The sequence below is a fragment of the Lutra lutra genome, chromosome 3 (genome assembly GCF_902655055.1).
Source record: "Lutra lutra chromosome 3, mLutLut1.2, whole genome shotgun sequence".
Lineage (NCBI taxonomy): Eukaryota > Metazoa > Chordata > Mammalia > Carnivora > Mustelidae > Lutra > Lutra lutra.
In genome coordinates this window covers 57,081,632-57,096,709 of record NC_062280.1, presented here as the reverse complement: position 1 = coordinate 57,096,709, position 15,078 = coordinate 57,081,632, and the positions used below count along the sequence as shown (strand labels likewise).

General features: G+C 43.5%; 1 protein-coding gene across 10 annotated transcripts in view; it reads right to left on the bottom strand.

Moving 5' to 3' along the window:
* The window catches only part of TANC1 (tetratricopeptide repeat, ankyrin repeat and coiled-coil containing 1), a 238,633-nt gene that overhangs the window by 84,619 nt on the left and 138,936 nt on the right, over nucleotides 1-15,078 (bottom strand). For 7 of the 10 annotated variants that reach the window (XM_047721852.1, XM_047721855.1, XM_047721858.1 and 4 more), the window contains one exon: nucleotides 6,797-6,901. The exons of 2 other annotated variants lie outside the window; for them this stretch is intronic. In XM_047721852.1, the coding sequence (XP_047577808.1) occupies nucleotides 6,797-6,901 (105 nt within the window). Of the gene's footprint in view, nucleotides 1-6,796; nucleotides 6,905-15,078 lie in introns of those variants that run through there. One more of the 10 variants, XM_047721862.1, reaches the window with a different exon arrangement.

Genomic DNA, 15,078 nt, shown 5'->3' with positions numbered 1-15,078 from the left:
TTTACACCCAACATGGGGCTTGAACTTAGAACCCTGAGATCAAGAGTTACATCTCTACCAACCCAGCCAGCCAGGTACCCCACAAAATATTTTCATTTAAAAGGTTAAGAATAGCATTGTTTTACACTTCTCCAAATTCTTTTTAATGTCTGATTTAATAGAAGACAGCTAGATTCTCGTGTCTGCTTCTGCATTTAATCGGTTGTGATACATTCTTTTGGTTAAAGCATGTGAAGAACGGTGGCCTCAGAGATATGTAGCTGGGAAAGGGAGGAGCCTTCTCAATTAATTACAGATATTCTTCTTTGATACCACACCAAAACTTGACAAGTAGCAATTCCTTAAATGTTAGTTCTACTGTTGACTTTGAATCTGTATGAATACACTTTTTGTACTGGGTTACAGCAAAAAGTCAACAGTCTAAGAGTCAAATGGATTTTTACCCATGCAGGATTTTTTAACATCATGCATTGAGTAATTTGGAAAATACTGGTTTTGCAGATCTTACAAGAACTGACACATTTTATTATATAAGACCAAAATATCACATTAATATCACTGCATCTCAAATGAAAGGTCCTGAGAAGCCATCAAGCTCAAGGTGACAGAAAGAAATTCTCAAAACTTAATTTTTCACTTAAAAGGTCAGATTTTATCATTAGCAAGGAATCCCTGTCAGTGTTTTTTAATTGAAATGACATGCTCATTTTGCTCCTTTTTGAGAAAATGTGTGCCTAATACCCAATTCTGAATGACCATGGTTTGCCAGTCATTCTTTCAAGTAAAAATGGTGTTCCACTACAAAACTGGCAATTCCAACGGTCACACAGGTGGTTTCCTTTGAGACCATCATCATACTTCAGCATGCGGTAGAAGTGCTTTATGGAGACTTCCCGTTTCATCACACAGACTATTAAGAAGATCAATCTAGGGACAAGATTTAATAACCTTATTTCCAGGGCTTTGTCAGGGACATTACTGAGTTATTATTTTCAATGCTAGTGCATGGTGGTGGAAGATACTACATCTGGCTCTAGTAGAGCAGGTGCCCCTACCTTTTTTTTTTTTTTTTTTTTAATTTATTTGACAGAGAGAGATCACAAGCAGGCAGAGAGGCAGGCAGAGAGAGAGGAGGAAGCAGGCTCCCTGCCGAGCAGAGAGCCCGATGCGGGGCTCGATCCCAGGACCCCGAGATCATGACCCGAGCCGAAGGCAGCGGCCTAACCCACTGAGCCACCCAGGCGCCCCAAGGTGCCCCTACCTTAATGTGTACTAACGCATCAGAAGTCTTACTAGCAATTGCTTTTGCACCATCAGTGCAAATGTCAATGCAAGAGATATGAAAATATCATCCTAATATCATTACAAAAAGAGTTTTGACCTCACAGCCCTCAGTGAAGGGCTTGGAGATGCCTAGAAGTCTGCAGCCTACATTTTGAGAACCTCTGCTTTAAGTCTTCAATTGTACTAAATTGTCCCTTTTCTTTAAAATCAATAAAAAATGATTGCTGCATATACCTCTCAACCTATTAACTGATCTCTCTTCTCCCCTTAGCTGCTCAAAGTCTTGGGGTAAAAAGGCAATGGTCTATCCCCACCAATTCCATTTCCCTTTCGCCTACCTACAACTTAAAGTCATTCACCTTCACTAGCCTCCTGAACCAGACCTGGTAGGCACAGTAATTTTGTCTTTTTAAAAGGCTCCTCTTTTGATTTTCCTGTAATTTTTGACCTTGGAAATACACTGTCCTACAAGGAGGAAAGTGGCAACTGTCACATCAGACACTCAGAGAGGAAATCCTTAGTTTCCAGGATTTACTGTATGGTCTTGTGGGTTCTTCTTCTACCCATTCTCAGCTCTCTTCTCCTAATGACCTTTTCCCTAGTCTAACACATCCTCATTTCATCACGTTCCCTCTAAACAAAAGTCCATACCCAGAATTTTTGAGACCCAGTTTGATTTTCCAACTGTTCAGTGGGCATTTGTGCCGAGATGTTCCACCAACATCTCAAGCACAATATACCTAAAACTGAACTCAAACCGAAATGGACAGTTCCCTCTTTCAGTCCCTCTGAATGTTGTCTCAAAGCCTTTAAGTCATCAGCTTTGTCTCTTCTGGCTTCCAGGTCCATGCAATTTCTCCACAATATTCCTATTTCTCACCTCTTCTTTCCTGATCCTGTTCTAATTTGAGACCTTCCTCTGTCTTATCGAACTAATGAAATCTCTTCCTCACCATCTTCCTGACCCTAGTCTCTTTCCTGCCCCACTGTATCCTATACTTTATTGTCAGGTCAATCTTAAAGTAATCAAATCCTGGGGCGCCTGGGTGGCTCAGTGGGTTAAGCCTCTGCCTTCGGCTCAGGTCATGATCTCATGATCTCGATCCCAGGGTCCTGGGATCTAGCCCCGCATGGGGCTCTCTGCTCAACGGGGAGTCTGCTTCCCTTCCTCTCTCTCTGCCTGCCTCTCTGCCTACTTGTGATCTCTGTCTGTCAAATAAGTAAATAAAATCTTTAAAAAAAAAAAAAAAATCCTTCCCAGCTCAGCTCCTCCACTGGCACCCAGCTCGGATTAGTCAACACTACTTTTCCCCCTTGTATTACAGTCACTCAGCATATAGACAGGTCTTTAATCCCCAACCAGACTCTAAGGCTCCATGGAGAAAGAACCTATTTGAGAACCCATCTCAAATAGCATCTAATACAGCACTTTTCACAGCATCAGAATTAATATTTACTTAAGGAAATGCAGAATGAATGGATACCCTACCTCTGGTCTCTTTTCCATGGCACACACACCAGGCACATCCCCTTTCTGAACTCTCATCTAACTAACACCTTAATCAACTATTAGTCAAATGGCATATCACCATTCTAAGAAGCTGAATGTCTGAAATAATAACCAAAAACATAAGGTGTCAGTATTTACTTAAACATATCTAAAAAATGACACTCTTCCCAAGATAGCTTTGCATGTAATTATTCTGCTGTTTCATATTGTTAGCTTTTACTTGCTAACAGAATGCCAGAAGAAAAGTTTCATCATATTTTGAGATTGATCTTCACCAAGCAATGACTCACTAGACTAAAACTTTCTCACCCCTCCCCATCGAAGCTTGCTCAAGTAGCTAATGACAGATGGAAGCAAACCTAAATGGATTATGGTTGCCCCTAACTCAAAGAAATATAGCTGTGAATCCTACTGCAATTTAATAATCCTCTCTAATTTATCTGTTGTTTTTTAAAATTTTCCCTTAAGGCAGAGGTATTGTCTTGTAGGCAAATGACATTCTCCCCCTAAACAATATGTTGGTTTAGCAATAGGAAGCTCATTCGTGAAGAACATATTCTGTACGACACACAAGTTATTAGAACTATTCGACAGAAAAAGGGGGACTGTATTTTGAGGAACTGATTAAGTCACTTTTTTTTTCTCCAGAGTAGAAATTTTTTTTTCCAAAATATTTTAGAATATTAAATAAAGTAGAATATATTTCTCTAAAAATGTTCCCAGGTAAATGTAAACTTTAACAGATTGATTCTTTACATATAATAAAGATATTCATCTGCCCGTCTCCTACAACCCACTTTCCAGATGGCTAAGATATGCAAATTCACATAAATAAAATTACTTATAGATTAATGAACAAATTCAAAGTGCTCAGTGGTTTTGCTTTACTTTGATTTAAATTTCAAATAGCTAAGAATCAAGAATTTATGGAGCTAAACCATAAAACGAGGCAGCTTAGTCCGGGAAGGGTATTTTAGACATTTAGGAGTAACTCGGTATTTCGTGAGCCTATGGGAAATGCTGAAAACATTTCACAAAGAGCTGTTTTCAATAGTTTGTTATTCTGGAGAATACTGAAATGCTGTCATTGAGAGGATCCAGAAAAACATCTTAAGGATAGAAAAGAAAATGCCCAAAGAAAATATGAAAAGCCTAAGTCCAAATTTTAAGTTAAAACTGAAGTGATGATGCTGGACAGTCAACCCTAGAGCGTAGGTCTGTCTGCCATACATTAGTGCGTGCTTGGGTTAATACCCAAACTCAATTAGTTGTAGTCTGTTCCAGCCTCTCCTTTAGGTTCACTGACCTGGATATAAAATTTACACTTTAATACGGCAGATTTAATTAACCCTATTGATATGTAAAAGATTCCACGGGGATTATAAAACACACCATCCCTTACTAATTGCCAAGCTGAATTGTGTCAAGCAACCACTTTCTCTTGAACCAGTAGATAACTGCGGGGGCTTCCACCAACATCATGACTATCCACACAAGGCCATAGGCTTACAAAGAGGAACCATATCTCTTTCTCTTTGCCTGAACACTGAAAGGGAAAATGCACCCTACTTCTTAATTCTAGGCCAAACTTCTGGAAACTTCTGGTCTGTATTCACAGCCCAGATACATCATGAGTTCAGTCCCCTTGGAGACAGACAATGCTGAATCTGAGGGCTTGGGTCTCAGGAGTGAGTGCACGTGCAAACTGCAGGACATGCTAGCAAGACCAATCTTGACACTTTAATTAGTTCAGCCGGCAGCCAAGCAGGAGAATGCCTCCCCCAAGAAAGATAGCTGATTCCGCCTTGGGCAAGAGGAGAAATGTTGACAATGGGAATTCTTTTTAACCTCTCTTCTTTGCCCAAAACAAATCCTAAATTTCTCCCCCATTCTTACCCCAGAGAGACTCCTAAATGTTACACAGGACTTCAAGGAGGTTACATCATGCCGTCTAGGCCAGTCAAAACACCAAGGGCATAAATGACCAGGACTTAAAGGCTTTGGAGGGTGGGGATGAGGGTTAGGCGAGGTTTATTCTGAAATGGGCAAATAGCTTGGTAAATCTGATTACTGATACTCACTTCAGAGGACAAAGCTTTTATTTTTCTTTCAAAACCCAGCATAGAAAGGAGAGAAGAGATCTGAAAATGGACACCCTCACACATGAATTCACCACCAACAGGGTCCTCATGTCTGTAGAATGGCCAGATACCACCGGGGACTTTCCCCTCTTTACCACCATGCTCCTGGCGCCCTGCCCTCCTCAGCACGATCCCAGTGGGAACCTCTTACCCAAACCAAACAGCTTGGCGCCTGGACAGAAGGGAAAGGGTACAATTTCTCATGCCAAGACTCAGGCAACAGCACCTCTTCCCTGCCCACAATGCCCAGCTCCTGGCCCCCTCTCATCTCCCACCATTCTAAACTCCCCTTGCTGAGGTTTACCTTCTGCCAACTCCTCTCTTCAGCTCATTTTTAGGTTTATTTTTTTACATTACCACCCTACTTACTCCATTTTTCTACCATGTCCTGCTTTGTACCACTCCACTATATGTATCCACAGAAACACAGTGGTTAGGGGCGCCTGAGTGGCTCAGTGAGTTAAAGCCTCTGCCTTCAGTTCAGGTCATGATTCCAAGGTCCTGGGATAGAGCCCCACATCGAGCTCTCTGCTCCGTGGGGAGCCTGCTTCCCCGCCCCCCTCCCCGCCTGCCTCTCTGCCTACTTGTGATCTCTGTCAAATAAGTAAATAAAATCTTTAAAAAAAAAAAAGAAAGAAAGAAAGAAAGAAAGAAAGAAAGAAAGAAAGAAACACAGCGGTTAGAACATAAAGGTTCTAACATAAAGCTGTACTGTACCCCTGACCATCCACAGCTAGGAAGAGGAGGATGCTAGGTATTCCAAAGGGGAAATATAGATGAGCTTTCTCTTTCAGCAGGACTACATAAACTTGTATCCACACTGAAGGTAAAATGGGCTTCTCTACATAAGCCAGGATTCCTAACCACATGTTTCTGCAGGAAAATGGGATACAAGTTCAAAACATACAAATTAAAGGACCATAGAGTCATGAGCTGGGGACCCCTTGACACCACGGAAAGAAACAAATGGAAAATTCTCAAACTGATTTTAAAAATAAGAACAATTAATATACCTATGAAATACTACAGTTTGTAATGTCTGTTACACTTATTTCCAGATCTAGGAAAAAAAAGATATAAAATATCTTTACTAAAAGATTTCAATTAATTTGGGCTGTTTGGGGGGGGGGGTGCTCTTAGTTCAGCATTCCCTAAAGAGAAACTTTAGATCTTAAAAAACAAAAAGCGGGGTGCCTGGGTGGCTCAGTCGGTTAAGCGTCTGCCTTCGGCTCAGGTCACGGTCCCGGGGTCTTGGGATCGAGCCCCACGTCGGGCTCCCTGCTCAGCAGGAAGCTGGCTTCTCCCTCTCCCACTCCCCCTGCTTATGTTCCCTCTTTCGCTGTCTCTATCAAATAAATAAATAAAATCTTTAAAAAAAAATAAAAATAAAAAATTAAGATAAAAAGCAAAAAGCTTTCAAAAGCTATCCAGTGCTTTTAAGAAGGCTAGTTATCAGAAACTTGTCCAGTGAAAGTGTCAGGTTTTCAGCCAAAGCCTGTTGAATTCTCCAAACGGTGGAGTACCAAAAAGCATAAACAAAACAGCGTGCTGGAAACCGTCTATGACTGGCTTTCCTTATCTCCCCACGCCAGGGAGGTCAAAATTGAGAGGAAATAGGCTCAATCCTTAAACAATGCATATGCACCCACTCAACTATTCCTACCAGTGTATATAAATCCAAGAATTTACATTAGCTCACCACATCTCTGGAACTGGCCGGGGCAGGGGGCAGTCCTCCCAAACACATTCAGTTTGGCAAAACATTCCTACAAGAGGCACTCCAGTTTCACTCAGAAATGGAATGTCATTATGTAAAATCCTCTGGGGGAGGGGAAGGGAATCATTGAAAATATATTCTTACCATTCTCACTGGGCTCTGCTGCCTTGGACACTTCTCGGAACGGGATTATAACTGCATCTCCAGGCACTCTGGGGCTTTCCACATACTTGGGCTTCCTGACGGGACCTGTGGTGGAAAAGATCTAAGTGTGGCTAATTTTTTCCAGACGCAAACAAAGCTTCGGCATGTACAGTGTGTGTGTGTCCTCACCAGGACCCAAATATGCCTCAAGGAAGAGCCGGCCCCTTCTCCTCCCTTGAACACACACACGGTCATTCCAGCACAGCCGCGGGAACATCCAGCCTGGCTGCCAAAGCAGAAATGGGTAAGCTCAGTTTCGAGAATGTCAACTCTGGCAAAAACAAAAGCCGCTCTTTTGCTGTGAAGACGCAACAGCTGTCTTTGGTGTACATCAAGGAAGGGATTTTGACATGTTCAAACCTGGACAGCTTCTGGCAAAGGGTTTTTTTTTATTTGGAACATGTCTCTAACTGGGACAAAGACGATTGGGTTGCTTGCTATCTCGGAAGTCAGGAGGCAAGGATTACAAACAGCCGGGCTGTAACATCCACACACTCCGAGAGGCCACAGAGCGCCGGCATTTTATCACCCTGGTGACGCACTGCGATTGTGTGGGGCAGGGAAGGCGACGGTTTTCTTGGCACGTGACAGAGCCGCCTTCAAAAAGGCACAGCAGCCCGTCCGGCGTGCAACTCGGGGACACAAGAGGCCCGTCAGTCCTATTTCTCACCTTCCCCTCAACCTCAACTTATCACTGGAAAATCTGGAATTCTTAGGAAAACTGAATGGACCCCTCACCCGCCGGCGGGAATGAACAGGTGCAGCCACTTCAGGAAACGGTTTGGCAGCTCCTCAAAAGGTTACACACACAGTTATTATGTGGCCCAGCAGTTCCGCTTCTTGACTCACACACGTTCACACAGAAGTTCGCACACCCGTGCTCGTGGTAGCATTATCGAGAGCCAAACGTCCATCAACTGATGACAACAAAATGTGATCTGTCCATGCAGGGGGACAGTATTGGGCCCCACAGAGGGATGGAGTACTGATTTATGCTACGACAGGATAGAACCCGAAAACACGATGCTACGTGAAGGAAGCCAGTCCCCAGAGACCACATGTTATAGGAGTCCACGCGTATGGAATATCCGGAACAGGCAAATGTATGGAAACAACGAATGGCTGCCAGAGGCTGAGAGATACACAAGCTAGTGGGGTGATGCCTAAAGGGCAGGAGACTTCTTTTTGGAGTGATTAACATGTCCTAAAATTAGTGGTGGGGGCGCCTGCGTGACTCAGTCGTTAAGCGTCTGCCTTCGGCTCCGGTCGTTTCCCAGGATCCTGGGATCGAGCCCCACGTTGGGCTCCCTGCTCAGCAGGAAGCCTACTTCTCCCTCTGCCCCTCCCCCTACTTGTGTTCCCACTCTCACTGTCTCTCTGTCAAGTAAATTAAATCTTTAAACAATAATAATAAAATAAAATAAAATTAGTGGTGGTGGCTGCACGACCTTGGGAATATACTAAAAACCGCTCTAGTGTACACTTTAAATGCGTGCATTGTAGGACATGTGAATTACATCTAAATGAAGCCACATAAAAAAAGAAAAGACTGCCCATCCTGTTTGTTCCTTTCAAGCATCACATTACACTTGGCCCAGAATCACCCACTCGACTTTCATTTTCTTTGGCTGCTTTATACTTAAAGTACGCTTTTACAGGGCCACAGAGGCAAGGCATGTTCCACAGCAGTGAGGGAAAAGCTCGTGGGAAGAGAGGCAGCCAGGGGTCCGCAGCCCTCCCTCCTGCTCAGCCGACCCTCCGGCCTCGGCTCCGTCGCCACACACTGGTCCCGTGAATCAGGCGGGTCCTGAGCGTCCTTGGGCATGAAACACCGTATGCCTCCAAGGAGTTCTGTTCAGACTGTGGTTTGTGGTGAGAGATGCTGCCATCTAAAGGCTTCCCGCATAAGCATCTACATCAGTATAACAATATCCCAGTTCCCAGCCCCTACAACGGATTACACATTAAAACAGGTGACATTATCAAAGCAGCGTTTGGTGCTCGACAAATAGGGATAGTGTCTCAAACTTTACAAATCATGGTTTTTAAATGGCTAACAGTATTTAATCACATGGCCGTCTCCATAATTTACTTAACCCTGTCCGAAAGGGGATTTTTTCAAAGGTTAAATTGGAACAGTTACAGGTAAGAGGGAGAACATGTTCACAATATGAATGGAGGACGTAGGCTATGCAGCAGAATACAAAGCATTACTCAGATTTTATCTAAAATCTACACATATCCTATATAAATATACATGGAGAGAAGACTGGGGGGAGAGGCATAAAGGAAAATTTAACATATTTGCTATGGGGGAGCCACAAACTAGGAAGAAGGGCTCTAACAGGGCAGGAAAACATGGAATCAGGACAAGCACAAGAACATTTCTACGCTTTTGGTTCCTGACCTATTCTCTGTGGTAAAAGAGATCACAGGGATCTTTTCCCCTACCATCTGCTATCTTCCACTTAAAGGACTCTGGGGAGGTAAAGCCCTTTATTATTTCTGCCCAATGATTCAAATTATCCCAAATAGCAACAATCCCTCAATGGTTGAGGGATGAAGGATCAAAGGTTGAGGGATGCTCAAGAGACACCTGTAAATTTCTGCTCCCCTTAACTCTTCAGGGTATAGTAACAGCAAATCTAAGCAAATCTAAGCAGGAGATCTATTTACAGGCTCCAATCTACCTACCCCATATATCCTTCAAAAATAGTCTCTGACAGTGAGTAGTCCTAAACCACGGGCCATCTCACATGGATGTACAATGGTTTTTATGAATGGCTGGAACAATGAACCCCAACGTCACCCAGAGCCTTCAGAAAGCATCCACGCCCATCCATCTAACGCTCTATCACTGTGTTCGGCTCAGAAGCCAACTGCTACCTGTAAGAACTACTCCGCACTGAGGAGTCAGAGTGTTGAGAGCAGAGCCTCTGGAATTGGGCAGACCCACCTAGGTTCAAATACGGTTCCCTCCCCAGCTCGGGCCTCAGTAATATCCTTGAGATGTAAGATGACCAAGTAAGCCTCCTGTTCCAAGGGGAACATCCAGGAGAGCTAAGACGTGGATCTGATTTCCAGGCTTAGCTTAGCACTTGGCACAGTAAACAGTGGCGCTAGACGGGAAAGGAGATATGGAACATCAAAGTAAAGAGAACATGTATTCAGTGGTCACACGAGGCTAAGCACTTACATACATTAATTCATTCAGTGGTAGTAACGTTGGGAGAAGAGCACTACTTGCATTTTTAGGTCAAGAAACTAAGGCTCAAATTAGTTAAACAAGCTTGTTGTGGCCCACACACGCAAAACACGAGTTCTGTGGTCCAAGCAGGTTTGAAGCCCGTGTACTCAACCAGCACTTGGCACCAATAAAAGCAGGAAACCCAGATGAAACATGCAGTCCTAGAAAAGGCCAGAACGACAGACACTTCCACCACCACCTAGTCAGGAAACCCAGATGAAATGTGCAGTCCTAGAAAAGGCCAGAATGACAGACACTTCCACCACCACCTAGTCATCCACGGACCTTGGGATAGTCAACCAATATTTTATTCATACTTGTCTCTGATCATCCCTTTTACTAAGAATTGAGATATTCTACAGTGATTACAGGCATACTTTAAATATTGGAGATACTGCAATAAAGTGAGTTAAATGAATTTTTTTGTTTCCCAGGACAGATGACATTATGTTTAGACTGTGGTCTGTTAAGTATACAATAGCATTATGTCTAAAATCAATGTGCATACCTTAATTACGAATTACTTTATTGCTAAACAGTGACTACTATCATCTGGCCTTTCAGTGAGTAGCAATCTTTTTGCTGGTGGAGGGCCTCGCCTTGATGTTGATGGCTGCTGACTGATGAGGGTGATGGCTGTGGCCATTTCTTAAAGTAAGAATCCAATGAAGTCTGCCACATCAATTGGTGCTTTCACGAATGAGTTCTCTGTCGCATGTGATGCTAACAGCATTGTTACCCACAGAACTTCTTTCATAACTAGAGGCGAACCTCTTAAATCCAACTACTACATTATCAACTACGTTTATACAATATTCTAAAACCCTTTGTTGTCATTTCAACAATCTTCATGGTATCTTCGCCAAAAGTAGATTCCATCTCAAGAAAATATTTGTTTATCTGTAAGAAGCAACCGTCCATCATCCATTAAAGTTTAATCACGAGACTGCAGCAATCCAGTCCCATCTTCGGGCTCTACTTCTAGTTCAAGCTCTCTTGCTACTTCTACCCCATCTGCAGTTGCTTCTTCCACTGAAGTCCTGAACGCGGAGAGTCCTCCATGAGGGCTGGAATCATCTTCCGAACTCCTGTTAATGTCGATATGTTGACCACTTCCTATGAATCATGAATATTCTTAATGGCATCTGGAATGGTAAATCCTCTCCAGAAGCTTTTCAGTTTAACTTTGTCCAGATCCATCAGAGGAATCACTATCTGGGGCAGCTACAGCCTTACAAAATATATTGCTTAAATAACACCTGAAAGTTGAAATTATCCCTTGAACCATGGGCTGCAGAATGGACGCGGTGTTAAACGGCACAAAAATATTAAGCTCCTGAGACATCTCCGCCAGAGCTCTTGAGTGACCAGGTGCATTGTCAAAGAGCAGTAACATTTTCTGAGGAATTTTACCCTGAGTAGTAGGTCTCAACAGCGGGCTTAAAATATTCAGTAAACCATGTTGTAAATAGATGTGCTGTCATCCAGATTTTGTTGTTCCATTTATAGAGCATAGGCAGAATATATTTATATTAATGCCTAGGGATCCTGGGATTTGGAGAATGGCAAATGAGCACTGATTCCAACTTTAAAGTCACCAACTCCATCAGTCTGTAACAAGAGACAGCCTGTCCTCTTTAAAGCTTTGAAGCCAGGTATCGACTTCTCTCTTGTTAGGAAAGTCCTAGATGGCATCTTCAGGAACCAAGCTCTATTAGCATTCGACTTTTCTTCTATAATTTCCTCATCTCTCCTCAGCCCTCATGAACTGAAAAGAATTAAGGTCTTACTCTGGATTAGCTTTTGTCTTAAGAAAATGTGGCGGCTAGTCTGATCCTCTACCCAGACCACTAAAACTTTCTCGGTATCAGCAATAGGGCTGTTTTTGCTTTCTTATCATTCAGGTAAAACTGGAGTAGCACTTTTAACTTCCTTCAAGAACTTTTCCTCTGCATTCACAGCTTGGTTAACTCTTTGGGGCAAGAGGCCGGGCTTTCAGCCTAACTAAGCTTAATCATTTCTAGCTTTTGATTTAAAGTAAGAGATATGGGACTCTTCCTTTCACTTGAACACTTAGAGGACATTGTATGGTTATTAAGTGACCTAATTTCAATACTGTTGTGTCTCAGGGAATACCGAGGCCCGAGGAGAGAGAGAAGACACGGGAGAAAAGCCAGAACATACCCAACATTGATCAATTAAGTGTGCCGTCTTATATGGGCACAGTTCATGGTATCCCAAAACAATTACAATAGGAACAAAGATCACTGACCACAGATCACAGTAACAGATATAGTAATGAAAAAGTCTGACATATTGCAAGAATTATCAACATGTGACACAAAGACATGAAGTGAGCCAATGTAGTAGGAAAAATGGTGCCAAAAGACTTGCTGGACACAGGGTTGCCACAAATCTTCAATCTCAAAACTGCAACATCTAGGAAATGTGACAGAGCAAACCGCCATAAAACAAGGCATGCTGGTGCAAGCAATGGCTCTCCAATATGATCCTCTTATTTAAATTGCTTTCCACGAAGAGCTGAACCTCAAATGCTATAAAACAAGAAAAATTTTAACTATAGAGGTTTTGTTCCTTCCTCCTCTCAATCACTCATTAGAGACTCCTTGCACACTTTCCATTAAACAACCAGATGAACACTCATTTGCCTTTACTCCTTTCCAAAACATCATTAGAGTTGCAGTAAAGGGATTTGAGAGAGACTGATGGGGAGAGGAGAACACCACAGCCAAGAAACCAAACTTCTGAGAGTGGGAAAGTTTGCCAAGAAGCAGTGAATTGAGTGGGCTAGAAAAGGTTAGCGCTAGGGTAGGGGACGGGATGGCTCAGCCTCAGAGATGGGAGGCACTTCTGAAGACAGGGGCGTGGATGGGGCCACGCAGGATTAGGGCTTGAGAATCTATTTAAGGGAGAGTCAGACCCTCAGAACCAGGAAGCATTCCCTCTCACCCTGGAGCCTGAGTTTTGCTCTGGAAAGGCCTAATGCCAAGAGCACAGAGACTCAAGAGCTAAACTCTTAAGTGCTAAACTAAAAAACTGGGATTAAGAAAAATTCCACATTTAGACTGGTGGGCCATTGGGGTGGGTCCCCAATGCCCCCCACCCCGAGCTGTGAGACCAGCGACAGCAATCTCGCACACCAGGGCAGAAAGACATCAGAGGATTCCACTCTGGAGAAAGTCACCAAGAGAAAAGACCAGTAAGTGAGCAGTTGGGCATATCCCCTCAAAGACATGGCACATCCCCAACAACCATGGTATCACAAAGCCTGTCCTCAACACATAGCCAGCAATTTCAATCAGCCTCTTTGCTCTTCAGATATAAACTAGGATCAGACAGTCGAGGAAGACCCTACCCTGAAAAGCAGCCACTGGAACAAGAAGAGTGCTGTGAGGGATCCGAGAAAACAGGAGGAACCCCCTCCAGAATGAGGAGTTATTGCTTCCACTACCCAAAGGATGACCATCACAAAGGGCACCTAGGGTCCCTGTGGTGGGCCGCTGAGCAGACTGACTGAAGGACGAGAAGAGAGGCCATGCTGACAGGAGCCATGTGACCTCCAGGCACCCATCTTACACCTGAGCTGCTATTAAACCACAGTGACACTGATTTCCACACCTGAAACAAACTCCCCTAAAACGAAGTGGCCACCATGTCAACAGGGACCCAAACTGAGAATTCCATCTCCCTGCCACCCTCTTACTCAGGGGATACTACTGCCCAGCACCTTTCTAGACACAGCTTTTTGTTTAAAATAAAATGTTCAGGGGCGCCTGGGTGGCTCAGTGGGTTAAAGCCTTTGCCTTCGGCTCGGGTCATGATCCCAGGGTCCTGGGATCGAGACCAGCATCGGGCTCTCTGCTCAGCTGGGAGCCCACTTCTTCCTTTCTCTGCCTGCCTCTCTGCCTACTGGTGATCTCTGCCTGTCAAATAAATAAATAAAAATCTAAAAAAAATTTTTTTTAATAAAATAGAATGTTCAGTGTTCCCAAGCATAAGTTATCTTAAAGTAAAATAATCTCCCCCGCCTCCCTATCAGGTTAATCCCCACAGAATAACCAAAATATAATACTACATAATAATTATGCAGAAAGCATGGTATGTTGGCCACTAGTTTTTTTTTTTTTTTTTAAGTTGGGGGGGGGGGGCAGAAGGAGAGAGACAACCATGCAGGCTCCATGGCCAGCACAATCTCACAAGCCTAAGATCATGACCCGAGCCAAAATCAGGAGTTAGACACTCAAAGGACTGAGCCACCCAAGGTGCCCCTGCTGGCTACTGTGTTTTAAGGCAAGCATTCCTTAAAAACTATATATGACCATCAGGTATTAGCTTGAACATCAGCAAGGGGAACCTGGCTGGCTCAGTCCATAGAGCATGCAACTCTTAATCTCAGGGTTCTGAGTTCAAGCCCCATGGCAGGTATAGAGATTACTCAAAATTTAAAAAAAAAAAAAAAAAGTGAGAAATTCAGCTCAGGTAAAGGCCAACATGTTTCCCTGTCACGATGGCCTCACTTCCCAATCACTCCTGGGCAGCTCACCCATAACACTGGTATAAAGCACTTTTCAAGCTCTACTGTATATAGAGATCACCTGGGTGGGGGGTGGGGGAGTCCTGTAAAAATGAAGATTCTGATGTTCTTACTAGGTGTATAAGGCTGGGACCACAGCCACACTTTAGTAGCAAAGGTATCAAGTAGGACAGCAGAGCCACCATGGGCAGGGCCCCTAAAGAAGACCACCCTTCTTCCATCAGGTCTGAGAAGGACCTACAGTTGTGTGGCTGGAGCACCAACTTGCCCAATTTACCAGGTTTTAGATAAATGAGGATTGTTCTCAGTCATAAATGGAACTCATTCTTGATCATAACCCATTTTTTTAAAAAATTTATTTGACAGAGAGAGAGATCACAAGTAGGCAGAGAGGCAGGCAGAGAGAGAGGGAGAAGCAGG